General features: G+C 41.7%; 1 protein-coding gene across 1 annotated transcript in view; it reads left to right on the forward strand.

Moving 5' to 3' along the window:
- LOC121559256 (ATP-binding cassette sub-family C member 4) overlaps positions 1 to 19,639 on the forward strand; it is a 52,304-nt gene that overhangs the window by 16,818 nt on the left and 15,847 nt on the right. Inside the window, exons 2-13 of the mRNA XM_041872551.2 lie at positions 6,394 to 6,504; positions 7,151 to 7,271; positions 7,807 to 8,031; positions 8,119 to 8,208; positions 8,739 to 8,902; positions 10,661 to 10,786; positions 16,893 to 17,142; positions 17,257 to 17,364; positions 17,489 to 17,578; positions 18,720 to 18,911; positions 19,029 to 19,123; positions 19,235 to 19,321. Of these exons, the coding sequence (XP_041728485.1) occupies positions 6,394 to 6,504; positions 7,151 to 7,271; positions 7,807 to 8,031; positions 8,119 to 8,208; positions 8,739 to 8,902; positions 10,661 to 10,786; positions 16,893 to 17,142; positions 17,257 to 17,364; positions 17,489 to 17,578; positions 18,720 to 18,911; positions 19,029 to 19,123; positions 19,235 to 19,321 (1,659 nt within the window). The remainder of the gene's footprint in view (positions 1 to 6,393; positions 6,505 to 7,150; positions 7,272 to 7,806; positions 8,032 to 8,118; positions 8,209 to 8,738; positions 8,903 to 10,660; positions 10,787 to 16,892; positions 17,143 to 17,256; positions 17,365 to 17,488; positions 17,579 to 18,719; positions 18,912 to 19,028; positions 19,124 to 19,234; positions 19,322 to 19,639) is intronic.

Below are 19,639 nucleotides of genomic sequence, written 5' to 3' on the forward strand. Positions count from 1 at the left end.
AATATGTTGTTGCTCTCCGTCCTTTGTCCCAACCATAGTATTTATAATCTGTAACATGATATGGGTGGTTTCCCCTACAGACCAATCCCAGGACGCCACATAACAGACTTCCTCTGTTTTAGGGTGCCCCTATAGAAATGCTCTCCAGATGCTTCCGCAAGCTGAGTCAACTTCCTCTAACACACCATTTGCAAACATCAGCAAAGTCATAAACTGTTTAGACACTACACTAACTTTCAGGGTCTCATCTAGATAGCTATATCCAAATATTGTTCGATTTGCTTGCCATCTATAGTGGTGATGACAGAAGTCTGACTGACAACTTTACCAGTACGAGGACTTGCCGATGTCAAGCTAATTCCAAAAGTCTAATCTCAAATGAAGCTAGCTGAAGTGCCTTCAGAAAGTATTCACAACCCTTGACTTTTTCCACATTTTGTTGTTTTTCCACGTTTTGTTGCGTTACATCATATGAAGCAAAACACAACATCATATGATGCAAAAGCATCATACTGGCTGTATTTCTGTATTTGGAAAGTTATATATCTTGAAAACTTGATTGATGACATGCAAAACATTTTGGGACTACCTATTAAGCTCACGTATCCATTAAGCCCACCATAAAAAATAAAATAACTATTTTCTGCTGTTGAATGTTTCAACCAATTTATATGGTTTTTATATCCATAACAGTTTTTATTCTAAGACAATATGGTTGTTATATCCATAACAGTTTTTATTCTAAGCCAACCAGATGTTTTATTATGAAGTTATGGACAGTTCTGTGTAAATTCCGTAGTGGCCAATTTCAAGCTGCAAAAAAGCTTGTGTTCAGGCGACCCTCAGATAAACATACTTTTTGTACCCTCTCAGATTAGTGTCATACCCTTTTTCCACATTTTGTTATGTTACAGACTTATTCTAAAATTGATTAAATTAAACAAATTCCACAACAATCTACACACAATACCCCATAATAACAAAGTGAAAACAGGTTGAGACATTTTTGCTAATTTCTTACAAATAAAAAACAGAAATAACTTATTTACATAAGTATTCAGACCCTTTGCTATGAGACTCAAAATTGAGCTCCGGTGCATCCTGCTTCCATTGATCATCCTTGATATGTTTCTACAACTTGATTGGAGTCCACCTGTGGTAACTTCAATTAATTGGACATGATTTGAAAAGGCACATACCTGTCTATATAAGGTCCCACAGTTGACAGTGCATGTCAGAGCAAAAACCAAGCCATGAGGTCAAAGGAATTGTCCATAGAGCTCTGAGACAGGATTGTGTCGAGGCACAGATTGGGGAAGGGTACCAAAAAATGTCTGCAGCATTGAAGGTCCCCAAGAACACAGTGGCCTCCATCATTCTTAAATGGAAGAAGTTTGGAACCACCAAGACTCTTCCTAGAGCTGGCCGCCCGGCCAAACTGAGCAATCAAGGGAGAAGGGCCTTGGTCAGGGAAGTGACCAAGAACCCGATGGTCACTCTGACAAAGCTCTAGAGTTCCTCTGTGGAGATGGGAGAACCTTCCAGAAGGACAACCATCTCTGCAGCACTCCACCAATCAGGCCTTTATGGTAGAGTGGCCAGACGGAAGCCACTCCTCAGTAATTTATTTTATTATTTTTATTTCACCTTTATTTAACCAGGTAAACCAGTTGAGAACAAGTTCTCATTTACAACTGCGACCTGGCCAAGATAAAGCAAAGCAGTGTGATAAAAAACAACAACAAAGTAAAAGGAACATGACAGCCCGCTTGGAGTTTTCCAAAAGCCACCTAAAGACTCTCAGACCATGAGAAACAAGATTCTCTGGTCTGATGAAACCAAGATTCAACTCAGGACCTCAGACTGGGGCGAACGTTCACCTTCCAACAGGACGACGACCCTAAGCACACAGCCAAGACAACGCAGGAGTGGCTTCGGGACAAGTCTCTGAATGTCCTTGAGTGGCCCAGACAGATCCCGGACATGAACCCTATCTACCATCTCTGGAGAGACCCGAAAATAGCTGTGCAGCAACGCTCCCCATCCGACCTGACCGAGCTTGAGAGGATCTGCAGAGATGAATGGGAGAAACTCCCCAAATACAGGTGTATTTATTATGGATCCCCATTAGCTGCTACTCTTCCTGGGGTCCAGCAAAAGTAAGGCAGTTATACATTATAAAAACATTACAATACATTCATAACAGATTTCACAACATATTAAGTGTGTGCCCTCAGGCCTCTACTCTACTACCACATATCTATAACACAAAATCCATGTGTACATGTGTGTATAGTGCGTATGTTATCGTGTGTTTGTATGCATGTGTCTATGTTTGTGTTGCTTCACAGTCCCTGCTATTCCATAAGGTGTATTTTTATCTGTTTTTTAAATCTAATTTTACTGCTGGCATGAGTTACTTGATGTGGAATAGAGTTCTATGTAGTCATGGCTCTATGTAGTACTGTGCGCCTCCCATAGTCTGTTCTTGACTTGGGGACTGTGAAGAGACCTCTGGTGGCATGTCTTGTGGGGTATGCATGGTGTCCGAGCTGTGTGCCAGTAGTTCAAACAGACATCTCTGTTCATTCAACATGTCAATACCTCTCAGTAGTGATGAAGTCAATCTCTCCTCCACTGTGAGCCAGGAGAGATTGACATGCGTATTATTAACGTTAGCTCTTTGTGTACATCCAAGGGCCAGCCGTGCTGCCCTGTTCTGAGCCAATTGCAATTTGACTAAGTCCCTCTTTGTGGCACCTGACCACACGACTGAACAGTAGTCCAGGTGCGACAAACTAGGGCCTGTAGGACCTGCTTTGTTGATAGTGCTGTTAAGAAGGCAGAGCAGCGCTTTATTATAGACAGATTTATCCCCATCCTAGCTACTGTTGTATGTTTTGACCATGACAGTTTACAATCCAGGGTTACTCCAAGCAATTTAGTCTCCTCAACTTGCTCAATTTCCACATTATTCATTACAAGATTTAGTTGAGGTTTAGGGTTTAGTAAATGATTTGTTCCAAATACAATGCTTTTAGTTTTTGGTGTGCCAAGCTTGTAGCGTCATACCCAAGAAGACTCAAGGCTGTAATTGCTGCCAATGGTGCTTCAACAAAGTACTGAGTAAAGGGTCTGAATACTTATGTACGTTTTATTTTTTATTTTTTAAACATTCCTAAACCTGTGTAATCAATTTTAGAACAAGGCTAACAAAATGTGGAAAAAGTCAAGGGGTCTGAATACTTTCTGAAGGCCTTCTTTTTTTAAAACATTTTTCTAAGTTGGGCTTAAAGGGTAGCGTAGCGCAAAAACACTCCCTCTATACAGAATGTTAATGGCTATAAATAAACATGGTTCAATATGATCAATACTAACTTTGCATAATACTGTAGTCCATTGTGTATATTTATACTCCAAATCATTGATTTGAAGCTGTTTTCAGATAGGCTTTAGAAAGACAAGTTCAACTAATTAACAAGAATAGCAATACAGCAAATGTGAATCAGCTTTCAGATCATTCATTGAAAGTTGTGTGTGTTATGGTCTTTGTGCATGGCTTTTTATCCACAGAGGGCCAGTGTGGTTGCAGGTTTTTGTTCTAACCAAACAAAAACACACCTGATTCAACTAATCATTTCTTGATTGAAGTCTTTGATTAGTTGAATCAGGTGTGTACTGGTTGGCAAGAACAAAAGCCTAAGTGTACATTGATATCTGTGGCTACAATTGGACCCCCCTGTAATGAGTGCTACTATCATGATGAATAGTAATGATCCGTTTATTTTTATAACTTTAGGGGAGATTAATATATAATCACATTTTACATAAGAAATGTCAGTTTGTACATTTGGAACATTTGGAAATTAATAATCTAAGAGGTGGGCTTATTTGGAACACACATGGCCTTTAAAAGGTACATTCGGTACCCATTAAGCCCAGTCTGGACTTTTCATATATTTAATCAAATGTTTGTATCTCTAATTAAAAAATGTTGTAAGTAAAGTCATAAAACTTGATCAGAGATTCATCTTTAATTTTATCTCCACTTTTTATTTGTTATTTTATTCGTACAAAAATTAGGGCTGTATATATTAGAAATGTCTAAACTTAGATTTTGGTGGGATTAGTAGGTACACTTACCCATATCAATAATATATTAATAAAACAAATACAAAAATATTGTTTTTTGGTGGAATTTTCCTTTAAGTGTCAGTGGTCTTTTAAAGAGACAATCTGGATATTCTTTGCTGTTACATGCTCATTTCCGGTATCAAAACCCAAAATATGGTTGTACTTGTACTACCCTTTTTATATATTTTTGTTGTATTTTGAGTTTTGTTAACGATCAACGATTCAAAATATCTCATGGACTGTCACTCCATGCATAGTGGTCTAAGGCACTGCATCTCAGTGCTTGAGGCGTCACTACAGACCCCCTGGTTCGATTCCAGGCTGTATCACAACCGGCCGTGATTGGGAGTCCCATAGGGCGGCACACAATTGGCCCAGCGTCGTCCGGGTTTGGCCGGTGTAGGCTGTCATTGTAAATACGAATTTGTTTTTAACTGACTTGCCTAGTTAAATAAAGGTAAAATAAAAAATAAATACAAAAGAGCCACATCTATGAATTTGAGAGTGGTTACATTTCTCCAGCCCTATCCACAGACCACAGACAATGCTGCCTGATTTATCCATTCAGTGTTTTCCAGGGTTAGGAAACACCACAAAATCAGTAGAGCAAAGCAAGCAAAGTGTGATCACAGATCAGTCTAAAGGTTAACCATCTATCCCATGTGTCATAAAGCTACTAGAGAGTTTAGAGAGAATGTTGCACAGTGTTTATGCACAGTATGATGAACTGGTTGTTTTGAGCAAGATGAAGATATTGTGATTTGACACATCCGGATCTGAATGTGTCATTCCACGCTTCTCATTGCTTCAGGCTAGAAAGAGGCAATTAGTTGCAATGTTCTTTCAAGCTGAAAAACAAGGTAACAATATAGCTAGGTTTCCATCCAATTAGCGACAGATTTCCCATGCAAATATTCAAAAATCTGCATAAAACTATTTGCACATTTTCTACCAGAGATGTTTCCATCAAACAGATTTTTTGCGGATAAAAGGCTGTGCGTGATGACGTAGTGTACATAAAAATAACTTTTGCCATTAAATTCCCATGTACCGAATGGAAAAATCAAAGTTAAATGGGTTTCCATCGCATTTTCAACACTACTGATTGTTTTGTTACAACAACTGTTGCATTATACAGCAAATGTGCCCACTCAGGTCTTGGCACATGCGCTTTAACCCAGGGTTTCCAAAAGTCGGTGCTGGGGCCCCCCCTGGGTGCATGTTTTGGTTTTTGCCCTACCACTACACAGCTGATTAAAATAATCAAGGCTTGATGAAGAGTGTACTGGGGGCCCAGGACCGAGTTTGGGAAAACCTGTTTTAACCAACAGCTCGCAGATACAGTGTGGGTAGGCTACCTACATTATGAGATTATGGAAAACAGCGATATTATTTGTATTTGTCAAACGGCAGCCAAGCATGTCACCAGAATAAGACCTTCGATATTTATTGGAAAGGAGCATCAAGCTCATCACCTTGCACATTCCGCGTCTTGTGAAGTTCATCATAATTGATTTAATCTGTAGTTTAATAAACTGTATGCTTTCCCAAGTCGTAGTGGGAGGACCACACAACATATCTCGTGAATCCAAATTTACTTCGATATGATGGTTATTATATCAATATTTGCACATAAAGTGTTTCCACTGCAATTTCTCGCATAATTAATTTGACCGACACAAAAAGATCCCACCATGTCGAACAAACACATTTTAAATCGACATTTATTCAATTGTACCGGTGTGGTTTGTGTGTACTGAGAAAGTGGGGAAAAGTACACCGTGTTCCTTGCATTTAGATTGAAAAACATTCTTCTTGCATGCATATTGATCATGCAACAGTTGCCACTTGTAGTAGTGCCTGAGGTCACGTAAAGTTGGCTGACACAACTAAAACAAATGAGCTATTGGTTAACACTTGAACCCTAAAGCAGTCATTCGTAAATAAGTAGCTTTATTTAATTTGTTACTCTTCAACCAAGTTGTAGTAGGGCAGTGCAAGCAAACAAGACCAGTAGAGTTCTCACAAAAACCAGGCCCTCCTGCTAAATGTATATCCTAATAGAACCCCCCCATAAAGCAGAACATTTAGTACTGTGCATTTTGACATTGGGGTTCATGGATTAAATGTTGCCCACTTCCTATTTTGTGTTTTCTCTTTCCTCAATGTGCATTGGTTAATTATTGCATTAGTTAATTGGTTATTGCATTGGTTAATTAACCTGCTCTGTCTCTCTCCCTCCTTTTTCTTCTCTATCAGTTGGGTAACCCCTTTATTCAGTATTGGAAATAAGCGGAGGCTAGAGGAAGATGACATGTACCAAGTGCTTCCTGATGATGCTTCTCAGGTCCTGGGAGAGGAACTGCAGAGGTGAGCCTAGCCCTATCCCATAGGACCTATCCCCATCCCCTGTCCCCTAGCCTATCCCCTAGCCCTATCCCCTAGGACCTAGCCATATCCCCTAGCCTAGCCCTGTCCCATAGGGCCTAGCCCTTAGCCTACCCTGTCCCCTAGCCTGTCCCTATCCCCTAGCCCTATCCCCTAGCCCTGTCCCCTAGGCTAGCCCTATCCTTTAGCCTTTCCTCTAGCCTTATCCCTTAGCCTTATCCCTAGCCTTATCCCCTAGTCTTATCCCTTGGCCTACCCTGTCCCTATCCTCTAGCCCTATCCCCTAGCCTTATCCTCTAGCCTAGCCCTATCCCCTAGCCTAGCCCTATCCCCTAGCCTTATCCACTAGCCTAGCCCTATCCCCTAGCCTTATCCCCTATCCTAGCCCTATCCCCTAGCCTTATCCCCTAGCCTAGCCCTATCCCCTAGCCTTATCCCCTAGCCTAGCCCTATCCCCTAGCCTTATCCCCTTTTCTGAGCATTGAGAGATTACTTTCCCTGGCTCCATTTGGAGTTTAATGCTAAACACTGAATTTAGCACCAATGTGTATTTAGGCTCCAAATAGCCCCATGTAGAGATTACGGCCTGTTTTCTGATCATAGTCTAACAATGTGCTAATCTTTACAGGCATTGGGATAAGGAGGTTCGAATGGCTGCCAAGGAGCTGCGGATGCCCAAACTCACCAAAGCCATCGTGAAGTGCTATGGGAAACCCTACGCAATGCTGGGGATCTTTAGTTTCTCCGTAGTATGTAGAAAGATACATTTGCCTGTTTTTTTAAAATAACATTCTATCTATGTACATACAGTACATGGTGAGTGGGTTATCTAGCCATAGAGTACCAATTAAAAGTTTGGACACACCTACTCATTCAATGCTCAAACGCATTAAGAAGGAAAGAAATTCCACAAATTAACCTTGAACCAGGCACACCTGTTAATTGAAACGCATTCCAGGTGACTACCTCATGAAGCTAGTTGAGAGAATGCCAAGAGTGTGCAAAGCTGTCATCAAGGCAAAAGGTGGTTACTTTGAAGAATCTAAAATATATTTTGATTTGTTTAACACTTTTTTGGTAACTACATGATTCCATGTGTGTTGTTTCATAGTTTGGATGTCTTCACTATTATTCTACAATGTAGAAAATAGTGAAAATAAAGAAAAAATGAGTAGGTGTGTCCAAACTTTTGATTGGTACTGTATATGTCAGCTTTTACATTGTAAATAAGTGGATTTGAGTTCAGGTTGAAATCGCTCTACCTCTCTCTTGTTCCCCCAATAGGAGGTGATTAAGGTGATCCAGCCAGTGTTCTTGGGAAAGCTGATCCAGTACTTTGAGAAGTACGATCCAAATGACATGGATGCACTGTATGAGGCCTTCGGCTACGCTGCTGGTGTCTCTCTGTCCACCGTTGCGCTGACCATCCTCCAAAGTCTCTACTTCTACCACGCCTTGAGGATCGGCATGAAGATACGAGTGGCCATGTGTCACATGATCTACAAGAAGGTCAGTATAAGCTACATACTTGCATACTGCACTTTACAAATCAAAATCTTTAAATACAATTTACTAGTAAATGTAATTCCCCCATAGGCCCTGTGTCTCAGCAGCGCAGCAATGGGAAGAGCAACCACAGGCCAAATAGTGAACCTGCTATCCAACGATGTCAACAGGTTTGATGAGGTAAAAGCAGGAAGTGCATGAAGACATGAGGTTATTTTGGATGAAGTGGTTGAGCACATCATCTGCCTCAGTTCATTCCATAGGTTTATGAAGAGTATTGCTGTAGCTTATATGTCAATTTACCCTTTGTCAAATGTACAGGAATGGAATGCACCAATATCTGCAAAGCCATTGAAACTTTGAGCCGTCTGTCATCCTGTTCTGGCAAATAAAGTACATACGTTAAATCCACACAGAGAGAACGAAGTTATGGATGAATGGAAAATGCAGATGGTTGCTTAGCAGAAATGTTTACAATAGTCCGATGCTAAACTCAAACCAGACTGAAAAAATATGAATTAATATAACATGGGGAGCCCATGCAGCTTCTTCAGTGGTATGAAGATTGTGATGAGCGTTGCCTGTTGGCCCCTGTAGTAGGTCATGAATCTGTCTCAAAGGACCATTATCATCTTTATGTTATGCTAAATGCAACTCCTTAGAAACATTAGGTAACAGCTAAATTAACCAAGGATCACTGGTCTTTGCAGGTGACCATGAATCTGCACTACCTCTGGATAGCACCTCTTCAGGCTGTGGTGGTTATCATACTCCTGTGGTATGAGATTGGCCCGTCGTGCCTGGCAGGCATGGCTGTCCTTGTGTTCCTCATGCCACTACAGACCATGTTTGGAAAGCTCTTCGGATCCCTCAGGTGGATTACATAAGTTACATGACATGACTTGAACTTACAGTCAGAGTGGGGTCTTCTTGGCAAAAGTTGTCCTTATCTATAGATGGCAACGTTTTTCAGTGTTGGCTCCTATGCTTCGGTGATTATGTCATAGAGCTACCTGTTAAATGGTAACCCATAGGTCAAACTACACTACCAGTCAAAAGTTTGGACACACCTACTCATTCAAGGGTTTTTCTTTATTTTTACTATTTTTTACATTGTAGAATAAATAGCCACCTTTACCTTGATGACAGCTTTGCACACTCTTGGCAATCTCTCAACCAGCTTCATGAGGTAGTCACCTGGAATGCATTTCAGGTGTGCCTTCTTAAAAGTTAAGCGCTATGATGAAACTGGCATGTCATGATGACCGCCAAAGGAATGGAAGACCCAGAGTTACCTCTGCTGCAGAGGATAAGTTCATTAGAGTTACCAGCCTCAGAAATTGCAGCCCAATTAAGTGCTTCACAGAGTTCAAGTAACAGACACATCTCAACATCAACTGTTCAGAGGAGACTGTGTGAATCAGGCCTTCATGGTCGAATTGCTGCAAAGAAACCACTACTAAAGGACACCAATAAGAAGAAGAGACCTGCTTGGGCCAAGAAACACGAGCAATGGACATTAGACCGGTGGAAACGTGTCCTTTGGTTTGGAGACCAAATTTGAGATTTTTGGTTCCAACCGCCGTGTCTTTGTGAAACACGGTGTGGGTGAACGGATGATCTCCGCATGTGTAGTTCCCACCGTAAAGCATGGAGGAGGAGGTGTGATGGTGTGGGGGTGCTTTGCTGGTGACACTGTCTGTGATTTATTTAGAATTCAAGGCACACTTAACCAGCATGGCTACCACAGCATTCTGCAGCGATACGCCATCCCATCTGGTTTGGGCTTAGTGGGACTATTATTTTTTTTTCAACAGGACAATGACCCAACACACCTCCAGGCTGTGTACAGGCTATTTGACCAAGAAGGAGAGTGATGGAGTGCTGCATCAGATGACCTGGCCTCCACAATCCCCCAACCTCAACCCAATTGAGATGGTTTGGGATAAGTCGGACGGCAGAGTGAAGGAAAAGCAGCCACCAAGTGCTCAGCATATGTGGGAACTCCTTCAAGACTGTCAGAAAAGCATTCCAGGTGAAGCTGGATGAGAGAATGCCAAGAGCGTGCAAAGCTGTCATCAAGGCAAAGGGTGGCTATTTGAAGAATATCAAATATAAAATATGTTTTGATTTGTTTAACACTTTTTTGGTTACTACATGATTCCATATGTGTGTTATTTCATAGTTTTGCTCTCTTCACTATTATTCTACAGTGTAGAATGAGTAGTTGTGTCCAAACTTTTGACTGGTACTGTACATGTTAATGATGTTCTTGTTTTAAACCCCTTTTCTGTTTTGACTGTAATGATTACCTCTTGGAACACTCCAAGCACATGTGAAGAAAAGTTAGCTTCACATGTTGGCTGGCATATTGACTGGTAATTGAACCGTGAATGCTTGCTTGGGCAGTTCTTCACATGATCAACGACACAAGTGCTGGAAGTAATAGTTTTGATTAGGTGTTATAAAACCCTAAAGCAATGTAGACTTCTCTGATTCTACGAAAGAGTTATCTTAATTAAATGCAATTTCAACATTGCCATCGGTTCCATAAACTCAGGAAACGTCAGAAGTTTCTGTTCACACGGAGGAGATATGTCTGAACTGACTGAGTGAACTCCTTTCCTTGCAGGAGTAAGACCGCTGTCCTGACAGACAATAGAATACGCACCATGATTGAAGTGGTGTCTGGAATCAGGATCATCAAAATGTATGCCTGGGAAAAGCCCTTCTCAGCACTCGTCAATGAAGTCCGAAGGTAAAAACTACAGTAGTAACATAAATGGTATATGTTTATTTCAATTAGCTAGATACACAAACGGTATGATAAACCAAGGGCCCCCAGCTAGATGGGATCGATCCCTTTAACATTCTCAGTCCTTGTACTGTCTCAGCCCATTTTGTCCTGATTGTGGTGCTGTAGAGCCATGGTGCTTGAACCCCGCCATGGCTGCTTGCAGCTGTATTTTGATATGTATTTCCCCTCTGGGACAATAAAGATGTATTGATTTAAATTGAAAATAACTTTTGCATGTTTGCACCTGTTGTTTTCAAAGGGGAGTATCAAAGACCAGAAAATAAATGGGTCGTTCCACCAAATGAATACCTTTTGGGTAGTGTAACTTCGTCAATCATTTTAACATTCTGCCATAAAGAGCACATGTTCAACTTAAAGGAGAAATCCACCCAAAACCATTCATTCCTTTAATTTACAGTGTTAAATAACACATATGTGAGAACAATATTTTTTTGTTAACAAATGTTTCATTTTGCCGTTATAATAAGGTTGGTAGCAACATGGAAAATCGTTGTGGAAATCTGTTCCAGCTCAAGTCGACTGCAAAATCCACAATGCAATGCTCTCTCTATGGGCTGGCTGGCTAGCTAGGTAGCAAACATAGCTGCACACATTAATACCACAGACAATATCAGCATGTAAAGTAGCTAGTTAGCTGTAAAATCGCCTAAACAAACTGCACTATCAATTTAGAAGTCTACAATATCACCATGTTCAACCTGCAGATCGATGTGCCTCACAGAGTGGTCTTAACATTCGCAATGGCAGATATACCTTTGAGGAGATGGGAAACGTTGCCCATGCTACCTCAAGGAGCTCTTATGGAGCCAGATACCTGCCAAAAGGTTGAACATACGTATCATACATAAATTGTTAGGATCGTAAGAAAAGCCATGCGTGAAACAACGTGAAATGTAATCTGTGAACATACAAACGCCATGTTACGATTACGGACTAACATTTTAGGCTTGAACACATCCTGTGTTGAAATTCTGATGTACAATAATACCTTTCAGAGTTTTGGCAGTTTAATCTCATCAACAAAATAAACGTACACCAAACGGCCTGTGAGGAGAGCTACCCGAACAAGCATAACACAGTATAAAAAAAAAAAACGGAAGTGGGGAAACCTGGGAAGAGGTATCCTGCACGTTTTCAAGTTAAAAGTCTCCATTCTCTATTACTCAGTTGAGTTTACTTCACATTTAGGTAGCTAATGTAATGGATTTGTTTGCCAGCTCAAGTCTAGACAGCACTAGCTGTATTATGTCTACAACAGTGAAGTTTCAGTCCACTAGGTGTATCTCTACAGCATGGGCATATCTCTGGGTGACATGGACATCCCCATGCAAGCACCTTATCAAAATATGACTAATTCAATATTGCACCATCCCGTTCTCTTGGCTCTGTCTGCAATCATAACCAGTAGTATATACCAAGAATAATTAAACATACAATAATAATAATAGATGTTTGGTGAATCTATGAATTATGTATGCTCACTGGAGTCTTTGCCACTCAAAATATTTTTTTTATAGAATATTTTGATATTTATTTCAGCACTCAAAATCTTGCCAAAGCATATTCTGTAGGAGGGGTTAATATGAATTTAAAATAATTTGACATTATCTATATGAATCGGGTCATGAACATATTGACTTTGAAATGAACAAGAGAGAGGTTAAACATAGGCTTAATCTGGCATAAGCTTATTCCCACATATTACAGTAACTCTGTTGCAGTGGTCTTAGGTAGTCTCCGTATAGGCTATTCCCTCCATTGCGACACTGCTGCCCAGTTGAAGAGCTTGTGATCTCCATGCAGCACCACAGCACCATGCTCTTTCGGAAAAGTACCCCTCAGCCTCAGAAGATGCCCTTCTGGAGGCATGCAGCCAGTCATTATACACTAATGTAGGCCTATTTGCCTACTAGCCAAATAAAGTGCAGAGCATGCATGATGCGTGCAACTCATCATTCCAACATATTTGAACATTTAATGTTTCCTTCATTCAGTTCAGTATGTCATCTATTCAGTCATTTGTCATCCATTCAGTCATTTGTCTGAGTTGCAATAGGAAGTAAATCAAAGAGAATAGAACAGTATTTTCCAGATGTTTATTGAAATCCATTTGTATTCAAAATAATCTAAAATGATGCTGAGGTGTAGTCACTTTTGAGGACACAAGCTCAAGTACACAATCAAATATTTTGTATGATGTATTTCCTATTCAACAAAACTGTATGAATAAGGCTTGAAATGACTTACTATAAAATGACTAACTATAAGATTTCACCTTCCTTAAAACGGTATAATACATATTTGTATGTTTAGTGTTGGAAGAAAGGTCTCTCTTGATCAAAACGTCTGCCCCCATCGCTGTGAACGTCTCATAGCTCTAGCTTAGCTTCCTGAACTCGTTAGGAACTTGCCTTTCATCTCGTATTAATCTTGTCCATCTATGATAAACAGAAAGCGTTTGTTTAAAAATATATTTGAGATTAATGGCAATAAATTGATCTCTGAATGTGCTACCATGATGAAACCACTCCCTCCTGCTGCGCTACGATGTGACGATTGTAGGCATGCGCTTTGTCCGTGGCTGTGACGTAGTGTTCATCCAGGAGCTGATGGACAGTCGGAAGAGTGAATGAAATGGTAGGAAGGACATCCCAGCTTCAATTGGTTTCAGATTTCACATCCTACGTCACACAGGCTCAGAAAATATACTACTGTGTCTGTGGGAACCAGGGCTATCCCTCAATGCAAGCCATTTCGATGTATCCACAGATTGATTTATAAGCGATAATGTAGGTTGGAACCGGTAACAGAACCACGCAGGTCCCCTAAAAAGGGGACCTTACATCTAAGAGATTTTAAGTGGGTCACGGAGGGACAAAATGCAGAATATAAAAAAATTGATACATTTGATTTCCCATGTGGTCTATACCCTCCTGGCAAAAGGTACCGGAGTATCGACTCTCGGATCAACAGACTCCGAGACAGCTTCTACACCCAAGCCATAAGAGTGCTAAATAGGAAGTTTGTTCTGAAGTGTTTGTCCTATATCTGAGAGATATAAGTAAATCAGGAACCATTTGTTATATATTTACATGTATTTAACCCCTTATTTTTGGCACTAAACAGTCTCCATATATACTTCCATTCATTTTTTCAACTGGTACCAGGGGACCTTCAGATGAGTCTTGTGAGGCCAAAACAACCAACATGTACGTGTTTCCACAGAGGGGTCATATTCATTTGTAGGCCAAACCGTTCGGACGCTACAGACGATTTTGTGAGAAGACCGATTTTCGGGATGTCTCATGGTCTGACAGACACCGCTCTATCTCTGTCACCTTTCACCGCAGATTGCGACATAGGTGGATGCGGTGGATTGAGACACATCCAATGCAGATATCTCTAGCTTAAATTTACAGATTGTTATGGGGATTTTTGTATTATGGTAATTATATTCCCGCCGGGGCACGGACATCGACCTTAGGGGTTTTAAAGGGCACTTCAATTGAGTACAGGCTTAACTGAATGACAACAGAGACAGAATATAATAAGGATTTTATTGAATTGTTTGGGGCCGGCAATTATGTTGTAACGGAAATAATCATATGGAATGTTTTTGGTTGAGATTAGACATCTGTGTGTACGTCTACCCAGCCACGCATTCGGGAAGAGAAATTCATGATTAACATGAAACGCTAACCGAGCATTGAACCCAACAGTGCATGCCGTAATGCAACTGTAAATGTATGATTGACATGAAACACTAATCGAGCGTTAGACCCTACAGTGCACACCGAAATGCAGGAAGAAATGGGCACCTGCTGGGTTCTACAGTTTGAACCTCTGCTGTCTCTGGCTCCACACCCACCCCGCCCGGCCATCTAGATGTGTGAAAGTTAGTGTATAAGCTAATGATCCATCATGTATGACATTCCTGGGAGTGTGTAAACTTACATTTTGTATTACCATATAATTTTTGTATGTTCTCTATAGTTATGTACTTGAAAATGTATCAATTGACCAATTCGGCACATTTGGGCAGACTTGATACAAAATAGTCCAGTATTGCAATGCTTCACTGGATCAATCTGAAACTTTGCGCGCACACTGCTGCCATCTAGTGGCCAAAATCTAAATTGCACCTAAAGACCAGTGGACGGGAGTGCTCACGGATAGTGGGGCACGACCATGAAAGACGTGCCGGTGTTATGGCGTTCCATACATTCTAATATAATTAATAGAGAGGAGAGAGCAATAGCGAGGGAAGAGGAAACAGCACAACATTTTAAAGGGAAAGAGTAGGCCCGTGGGCTACACACCTGAAACCATACATAATGCCGACAATGCGCTAGATCGACATGATAAAATTGCCATAGCCCTATGATGAGTGAACAAATGAAACAACCAAATTAGTGCACTAGGCCTTTATTACTCCTGTACGAGCAGAGAAAAATACTCGTCAGCAGAGCGGGGAGAAAAAACGTAATATATTTATATTAACATGGGATGACGGCTAGATGTGGCAGCATGATGGGGGAATCAAAATGCCGACAGGGACATGCGATGAGAAACAAAAGTAGGCTACAGTGATACTTCACTGACAAACGTTGGCTGGGCAAGTAGCCTGTAGCCGTGTGCTTGACTGAGCTGGGAGATGTGAGCTATCCCCGGCTAATTGAAATACAGTTGAAAATGATGATCAGTCTGAGTATCCGGGGTCCAACACTTGCATCAATTTGCACAAATAATTCCACTTGTTGAATAGCCTACAGTTACCGGCTCCGCATCCATGCATTTTAAAATATGCCATTGATAGTGAAATGAGCAAAAATTCCCACACAGAAATGCCTTCCGAGCGCAGGCTAATGCCTGAGTTAGCTTACACGATTGCCATGAAGGCAAAGCATGATGGTGTAAATTACCGAGACAAAACACCAGTCTCAACGTCAACAGTGAAGAGGCGACTCTGGGATGCTGACCTTCTAGGCAGAGTTGCAAAGAAAAAGCCATATCTCATATCTTAAATATTTTCTTTTTATTGGCCAGTCTGAGATATGGCTTTTTCTTTGCAACTCTGCCTAGAAGGTCAGCATCCCGGAGTCGCCTCTTCACTGTTGATGTTGAGACTGGTGTTTTGGGGGTACTATTTAATTAAGCTGCCAGTTGAGGACCTGTGAGGCGTCTGTTTCTCAAACTAGACACTAATATATTTGTCCTCTTGCTCAGTTGTGCACCGGGGCCTCCCACACCTCTTTCTATTCTGGTTAGAGCCAGTTTGCGCTGTTCTGCAATTTCTCGCATGGAATAGCCTTCATTTCTCAGAACAAGAATAGACTGACAAGTTTCAGAAGAAAGTTATTTGTTTCTGGCCATTTTGAGGCTGTAATCAAACCCACAATTGCTGATGCTCCAAATACTCAACTAGTCTCAAGCAGGCCAGTTTTATTGCTTCTTTAATCAGCACAACAGTTTTCAGCTGTGCTAACATCATTGCAAAAGGGTTTTCTAATGATCAATTAGCCTTTTTAAAATGATAAACTTGGATTAGCAAACACAACATGCCATTGGAACACAAGACTGATGGTTGCTCATAATGGACCTCTGTACGCCTATGTAGATATTCCATAAAAAATCAGCCGTTTCCAGCTACAATAGCCATTTACAACATTAACAATGTCTACACTGTATTTCTGATCAATTTGATGTTATTTTAATGGCCAAAAAAATTGCTTTTCTTTCGAAAACAAGGACATTTCTAAGTGACCCCAAACTTTTGAACCGTAGTATGTATGTATATATATATATATACACACACACATACCTAATGGGGTCCTAACATTCAAAATCAAATGGCTAAATGATCCATGGTATGACCATCTTAAAACAATTCCATATGTTAACTTTGTAGAACCCCCCCCAACGACTTAGACTTTTATAGGTTAAAGGAAAGATTTATAAAGACTCCATTTAATTTAACAGATGTGTAACAGAATGTTTTGTTTTATTGCGTTGTTATTGAAAGACTTCTCTTTCATTCTTCCCTCAGGAAAGAGATCTCCAAGATCATGTCTAGCTCCTACCTGCGAGGCCTCAACATAGCCTCCTTCTTTGCGGCCAGTAAGATCATCGTCTTCATCACCTTCACTGTCTACGTCCTCCTGGGGAACACCATCTCAGCCAGCCGGGTGTTTGTGGCAGTGTCTCTATATGGTGCCATCAAGCTCACAGTGACCCTCTTCTTTCCACTGGCCATCGAGAAGGTGTTCGAGACCATCATCAGTATCCGCAGGATCAAGGTACTCTATAGATCATCTGGCACAAAATGGCTACTGTGCTTCACCTAGGTACAAGGAGTTATTGTAGTTTTAGTATGGTTTGTTTGGCTGCATCATCTCTCTGTTGACCCACAGAATTTCCTTCTGTTGGATGAGATTGAGAGAAACAACATGAGATTCACCCTGGAGGAAGAGAAAGACGCCTCTGTTGAGATCAAGGACTTAATTTGCTACTGGGACAAGGTGAATATTCTGGCAGGGTCAAATGTTGAATGTCCAAATGTTGATATACCAAACAAGTAGACGCCTGTCCTGTGTGGTAGCTTCATGTATTGCTATGAAATGTCCCTTCCCTCTGTCTCTACAGTGTCTGGAAGCCCCGTCTCTCCAGAACCTGTCACTCACAGTGAAGTTGGAGCAGCTTGTCGCAGTCATTGGACCTGTGGGGGCTGGAAAGGTCAGAGGTCATGCACAGTATATAGTACACTATATATAGAAAAGTATGTGGACACCCCTTCAAAATAGTGGATTCGCCTATTTCAACCACACCCGTTGCTGACAGGTGTATAAAATCGAGCACACAGCCATGCAATCTCCATAGACAAACATTGTCAGTAGAATGGCCTTACTGAAGAGCTCAGTGGCTTTCAACGTGGCACCGTCATAGGATGCCACCTTTCTAACAAGTCAGTTAGTCAAATTTCTGCCCTGCTAGAGCTGCCCCGGTCAACTGTAAGTGCTGAAGCACGTAGCGCGTAAAAATAATCTGTCCTCGGTTGCAACACTCACTACCGAGTTCCAAACTGCCTCTGGAAGCAACGTCAGCACAAGAACTGTTCGGCGGGAGCTCCATGACCATGGCCGAGCAGCCGCACACAAGCTTAAGATCACCATGCGCAATGCCAAGTGTTGGCTTGAGTGGTGTAAAGCTCGCCGCCATTGGATTCTCCAGGAGAACGCTACCTGCCCCAATGCATAGTGCCAACAGTCAAGTTTGGTGGTGGAGGAATAATGGTCTGGGGCTGTTTTTCATGGTTCGGGCTAGGCCCCTTAGTTCCAGTGAAGGGAAATCTGAATGTTACAGCATACAATGACATTCTAGACAATTATGTGCTTCCAACTTTGTGGCAACAGTTTGGGGAAGGCCCTTTCCTGATTCAGCATGACAACGCCCCCATGCACAAAGTGAGGTCCATACAGAAATGGTTTGTCGAGATCGGTGGGAAAGAACTTGACTGGCTTGCACAGAACCCTGACCTCAACCCCATCGAACACCTTTGGGATGAATTGGAACGCCGACTGAGAGCCAGGCCTAATTGCACATCAGTGCCTGACCTCACTAATGCTCTTGTGACTGAATGGAAGCAAGTCCCCACAGAAATGTTCCAACATCTAGTGGAAAGCCTTCCCAGAAGAGTGGAGGCTGTTTATAGCAGCAAAGGCGGGACCAACTCCATATTAATGCCCATGATTTTGGAATGAGATGTTCGACAAGCAGATGTCCACATACTTTTGGTCATGTAGTGTGTGTATATATGGTAAAATATGTAGCAAGCCATATCAGCCAGCTCACATGTTTACCCTTCCATCTTCCACAGTCCTCTCTGCTAAGCGCCATCCTGGGGGAGCTGCCTCACGACAAGGGTGTGTTGAGGATCAAAGGTCAGCTGACCTACTCCTCCCAGCAGCCCTGGGTGTTCCCTGGAACCATCCGCAGCAACATCCTGTTTGGCAAAGAGCTCCATCTTCAGAAGTATGAGAAGGTCCTGAGAGCCTGCGCCCTCAAGAGGGTAAGACACACTGAATGGAGCTCTCATGGTATTTATTCTAGGAGCTTTTCAGTGGTTGTAATGGTTTTGTGTTCTATGACTGTTAACCCCTGTCGCTGTTGTCCCGTCTGTGTTCAGGACATGGAGCTGCTGCCAGACGGGGACCTGACAGTGATCGGGGACAGAGGAGCCACCCTCAGTGGGGGACAGAAAGCTAGAGTGAACCTGGCCCGGTAAGACTACAGCTCCACTTCATACCAGAGTAGAAATGAGTTGAGGTACATTCTATAGATGTGATGAATATCCTCCTGTCTCTATCTGAAAGCCTTGTTGTTGTGTCTCAGGGCTGTGTACCAGGATGCTGATATCTACCTGCTGGACGACCCTCTAAGTGCTGTGGATGCTGAGGTCGGGAGACACCTGTTTGAACAGTGAGTGAACTACAGTTTCAGCTGAACAGGTTGTTTCTTTTTACACCACTATGATGAGATAAACTCAGATCCTCAAGGACCTTTTACAACTGAATAGAGTGATGCAATACAATAGTACACTGATAGGACTTTGCTCTCAGTAGACTGTATCAACATGATTGTAAAAGAGCAAAACGATAGAAAACACAACCCACTGGGCACACAATGGTTGAATCCAAGTTGTTTCCATGTCATTTCAATGAAATGAACCAAATGAACATTGAATTGACGTCTGTGCCCAGTGGCAAGCTCATCTATTTTGCAGCAGCATAAGCAGTG

The sequence above is a fragment of the Coregonus clupeaformis genome, chromosome 16 (genome assembly GCF_020615455.1).
Source record: "Coregonus clupeaformis isolate EN_2021a chromosome 16, ASM2061545v1, whole genome shotgun sequence".
Lineage (NCBI taxonomy): Eukaryota > Metazoa > Chordata > Actinopteri > Salmoniformes > Salmonidae > Coregonus > Coregonus clupeaformis.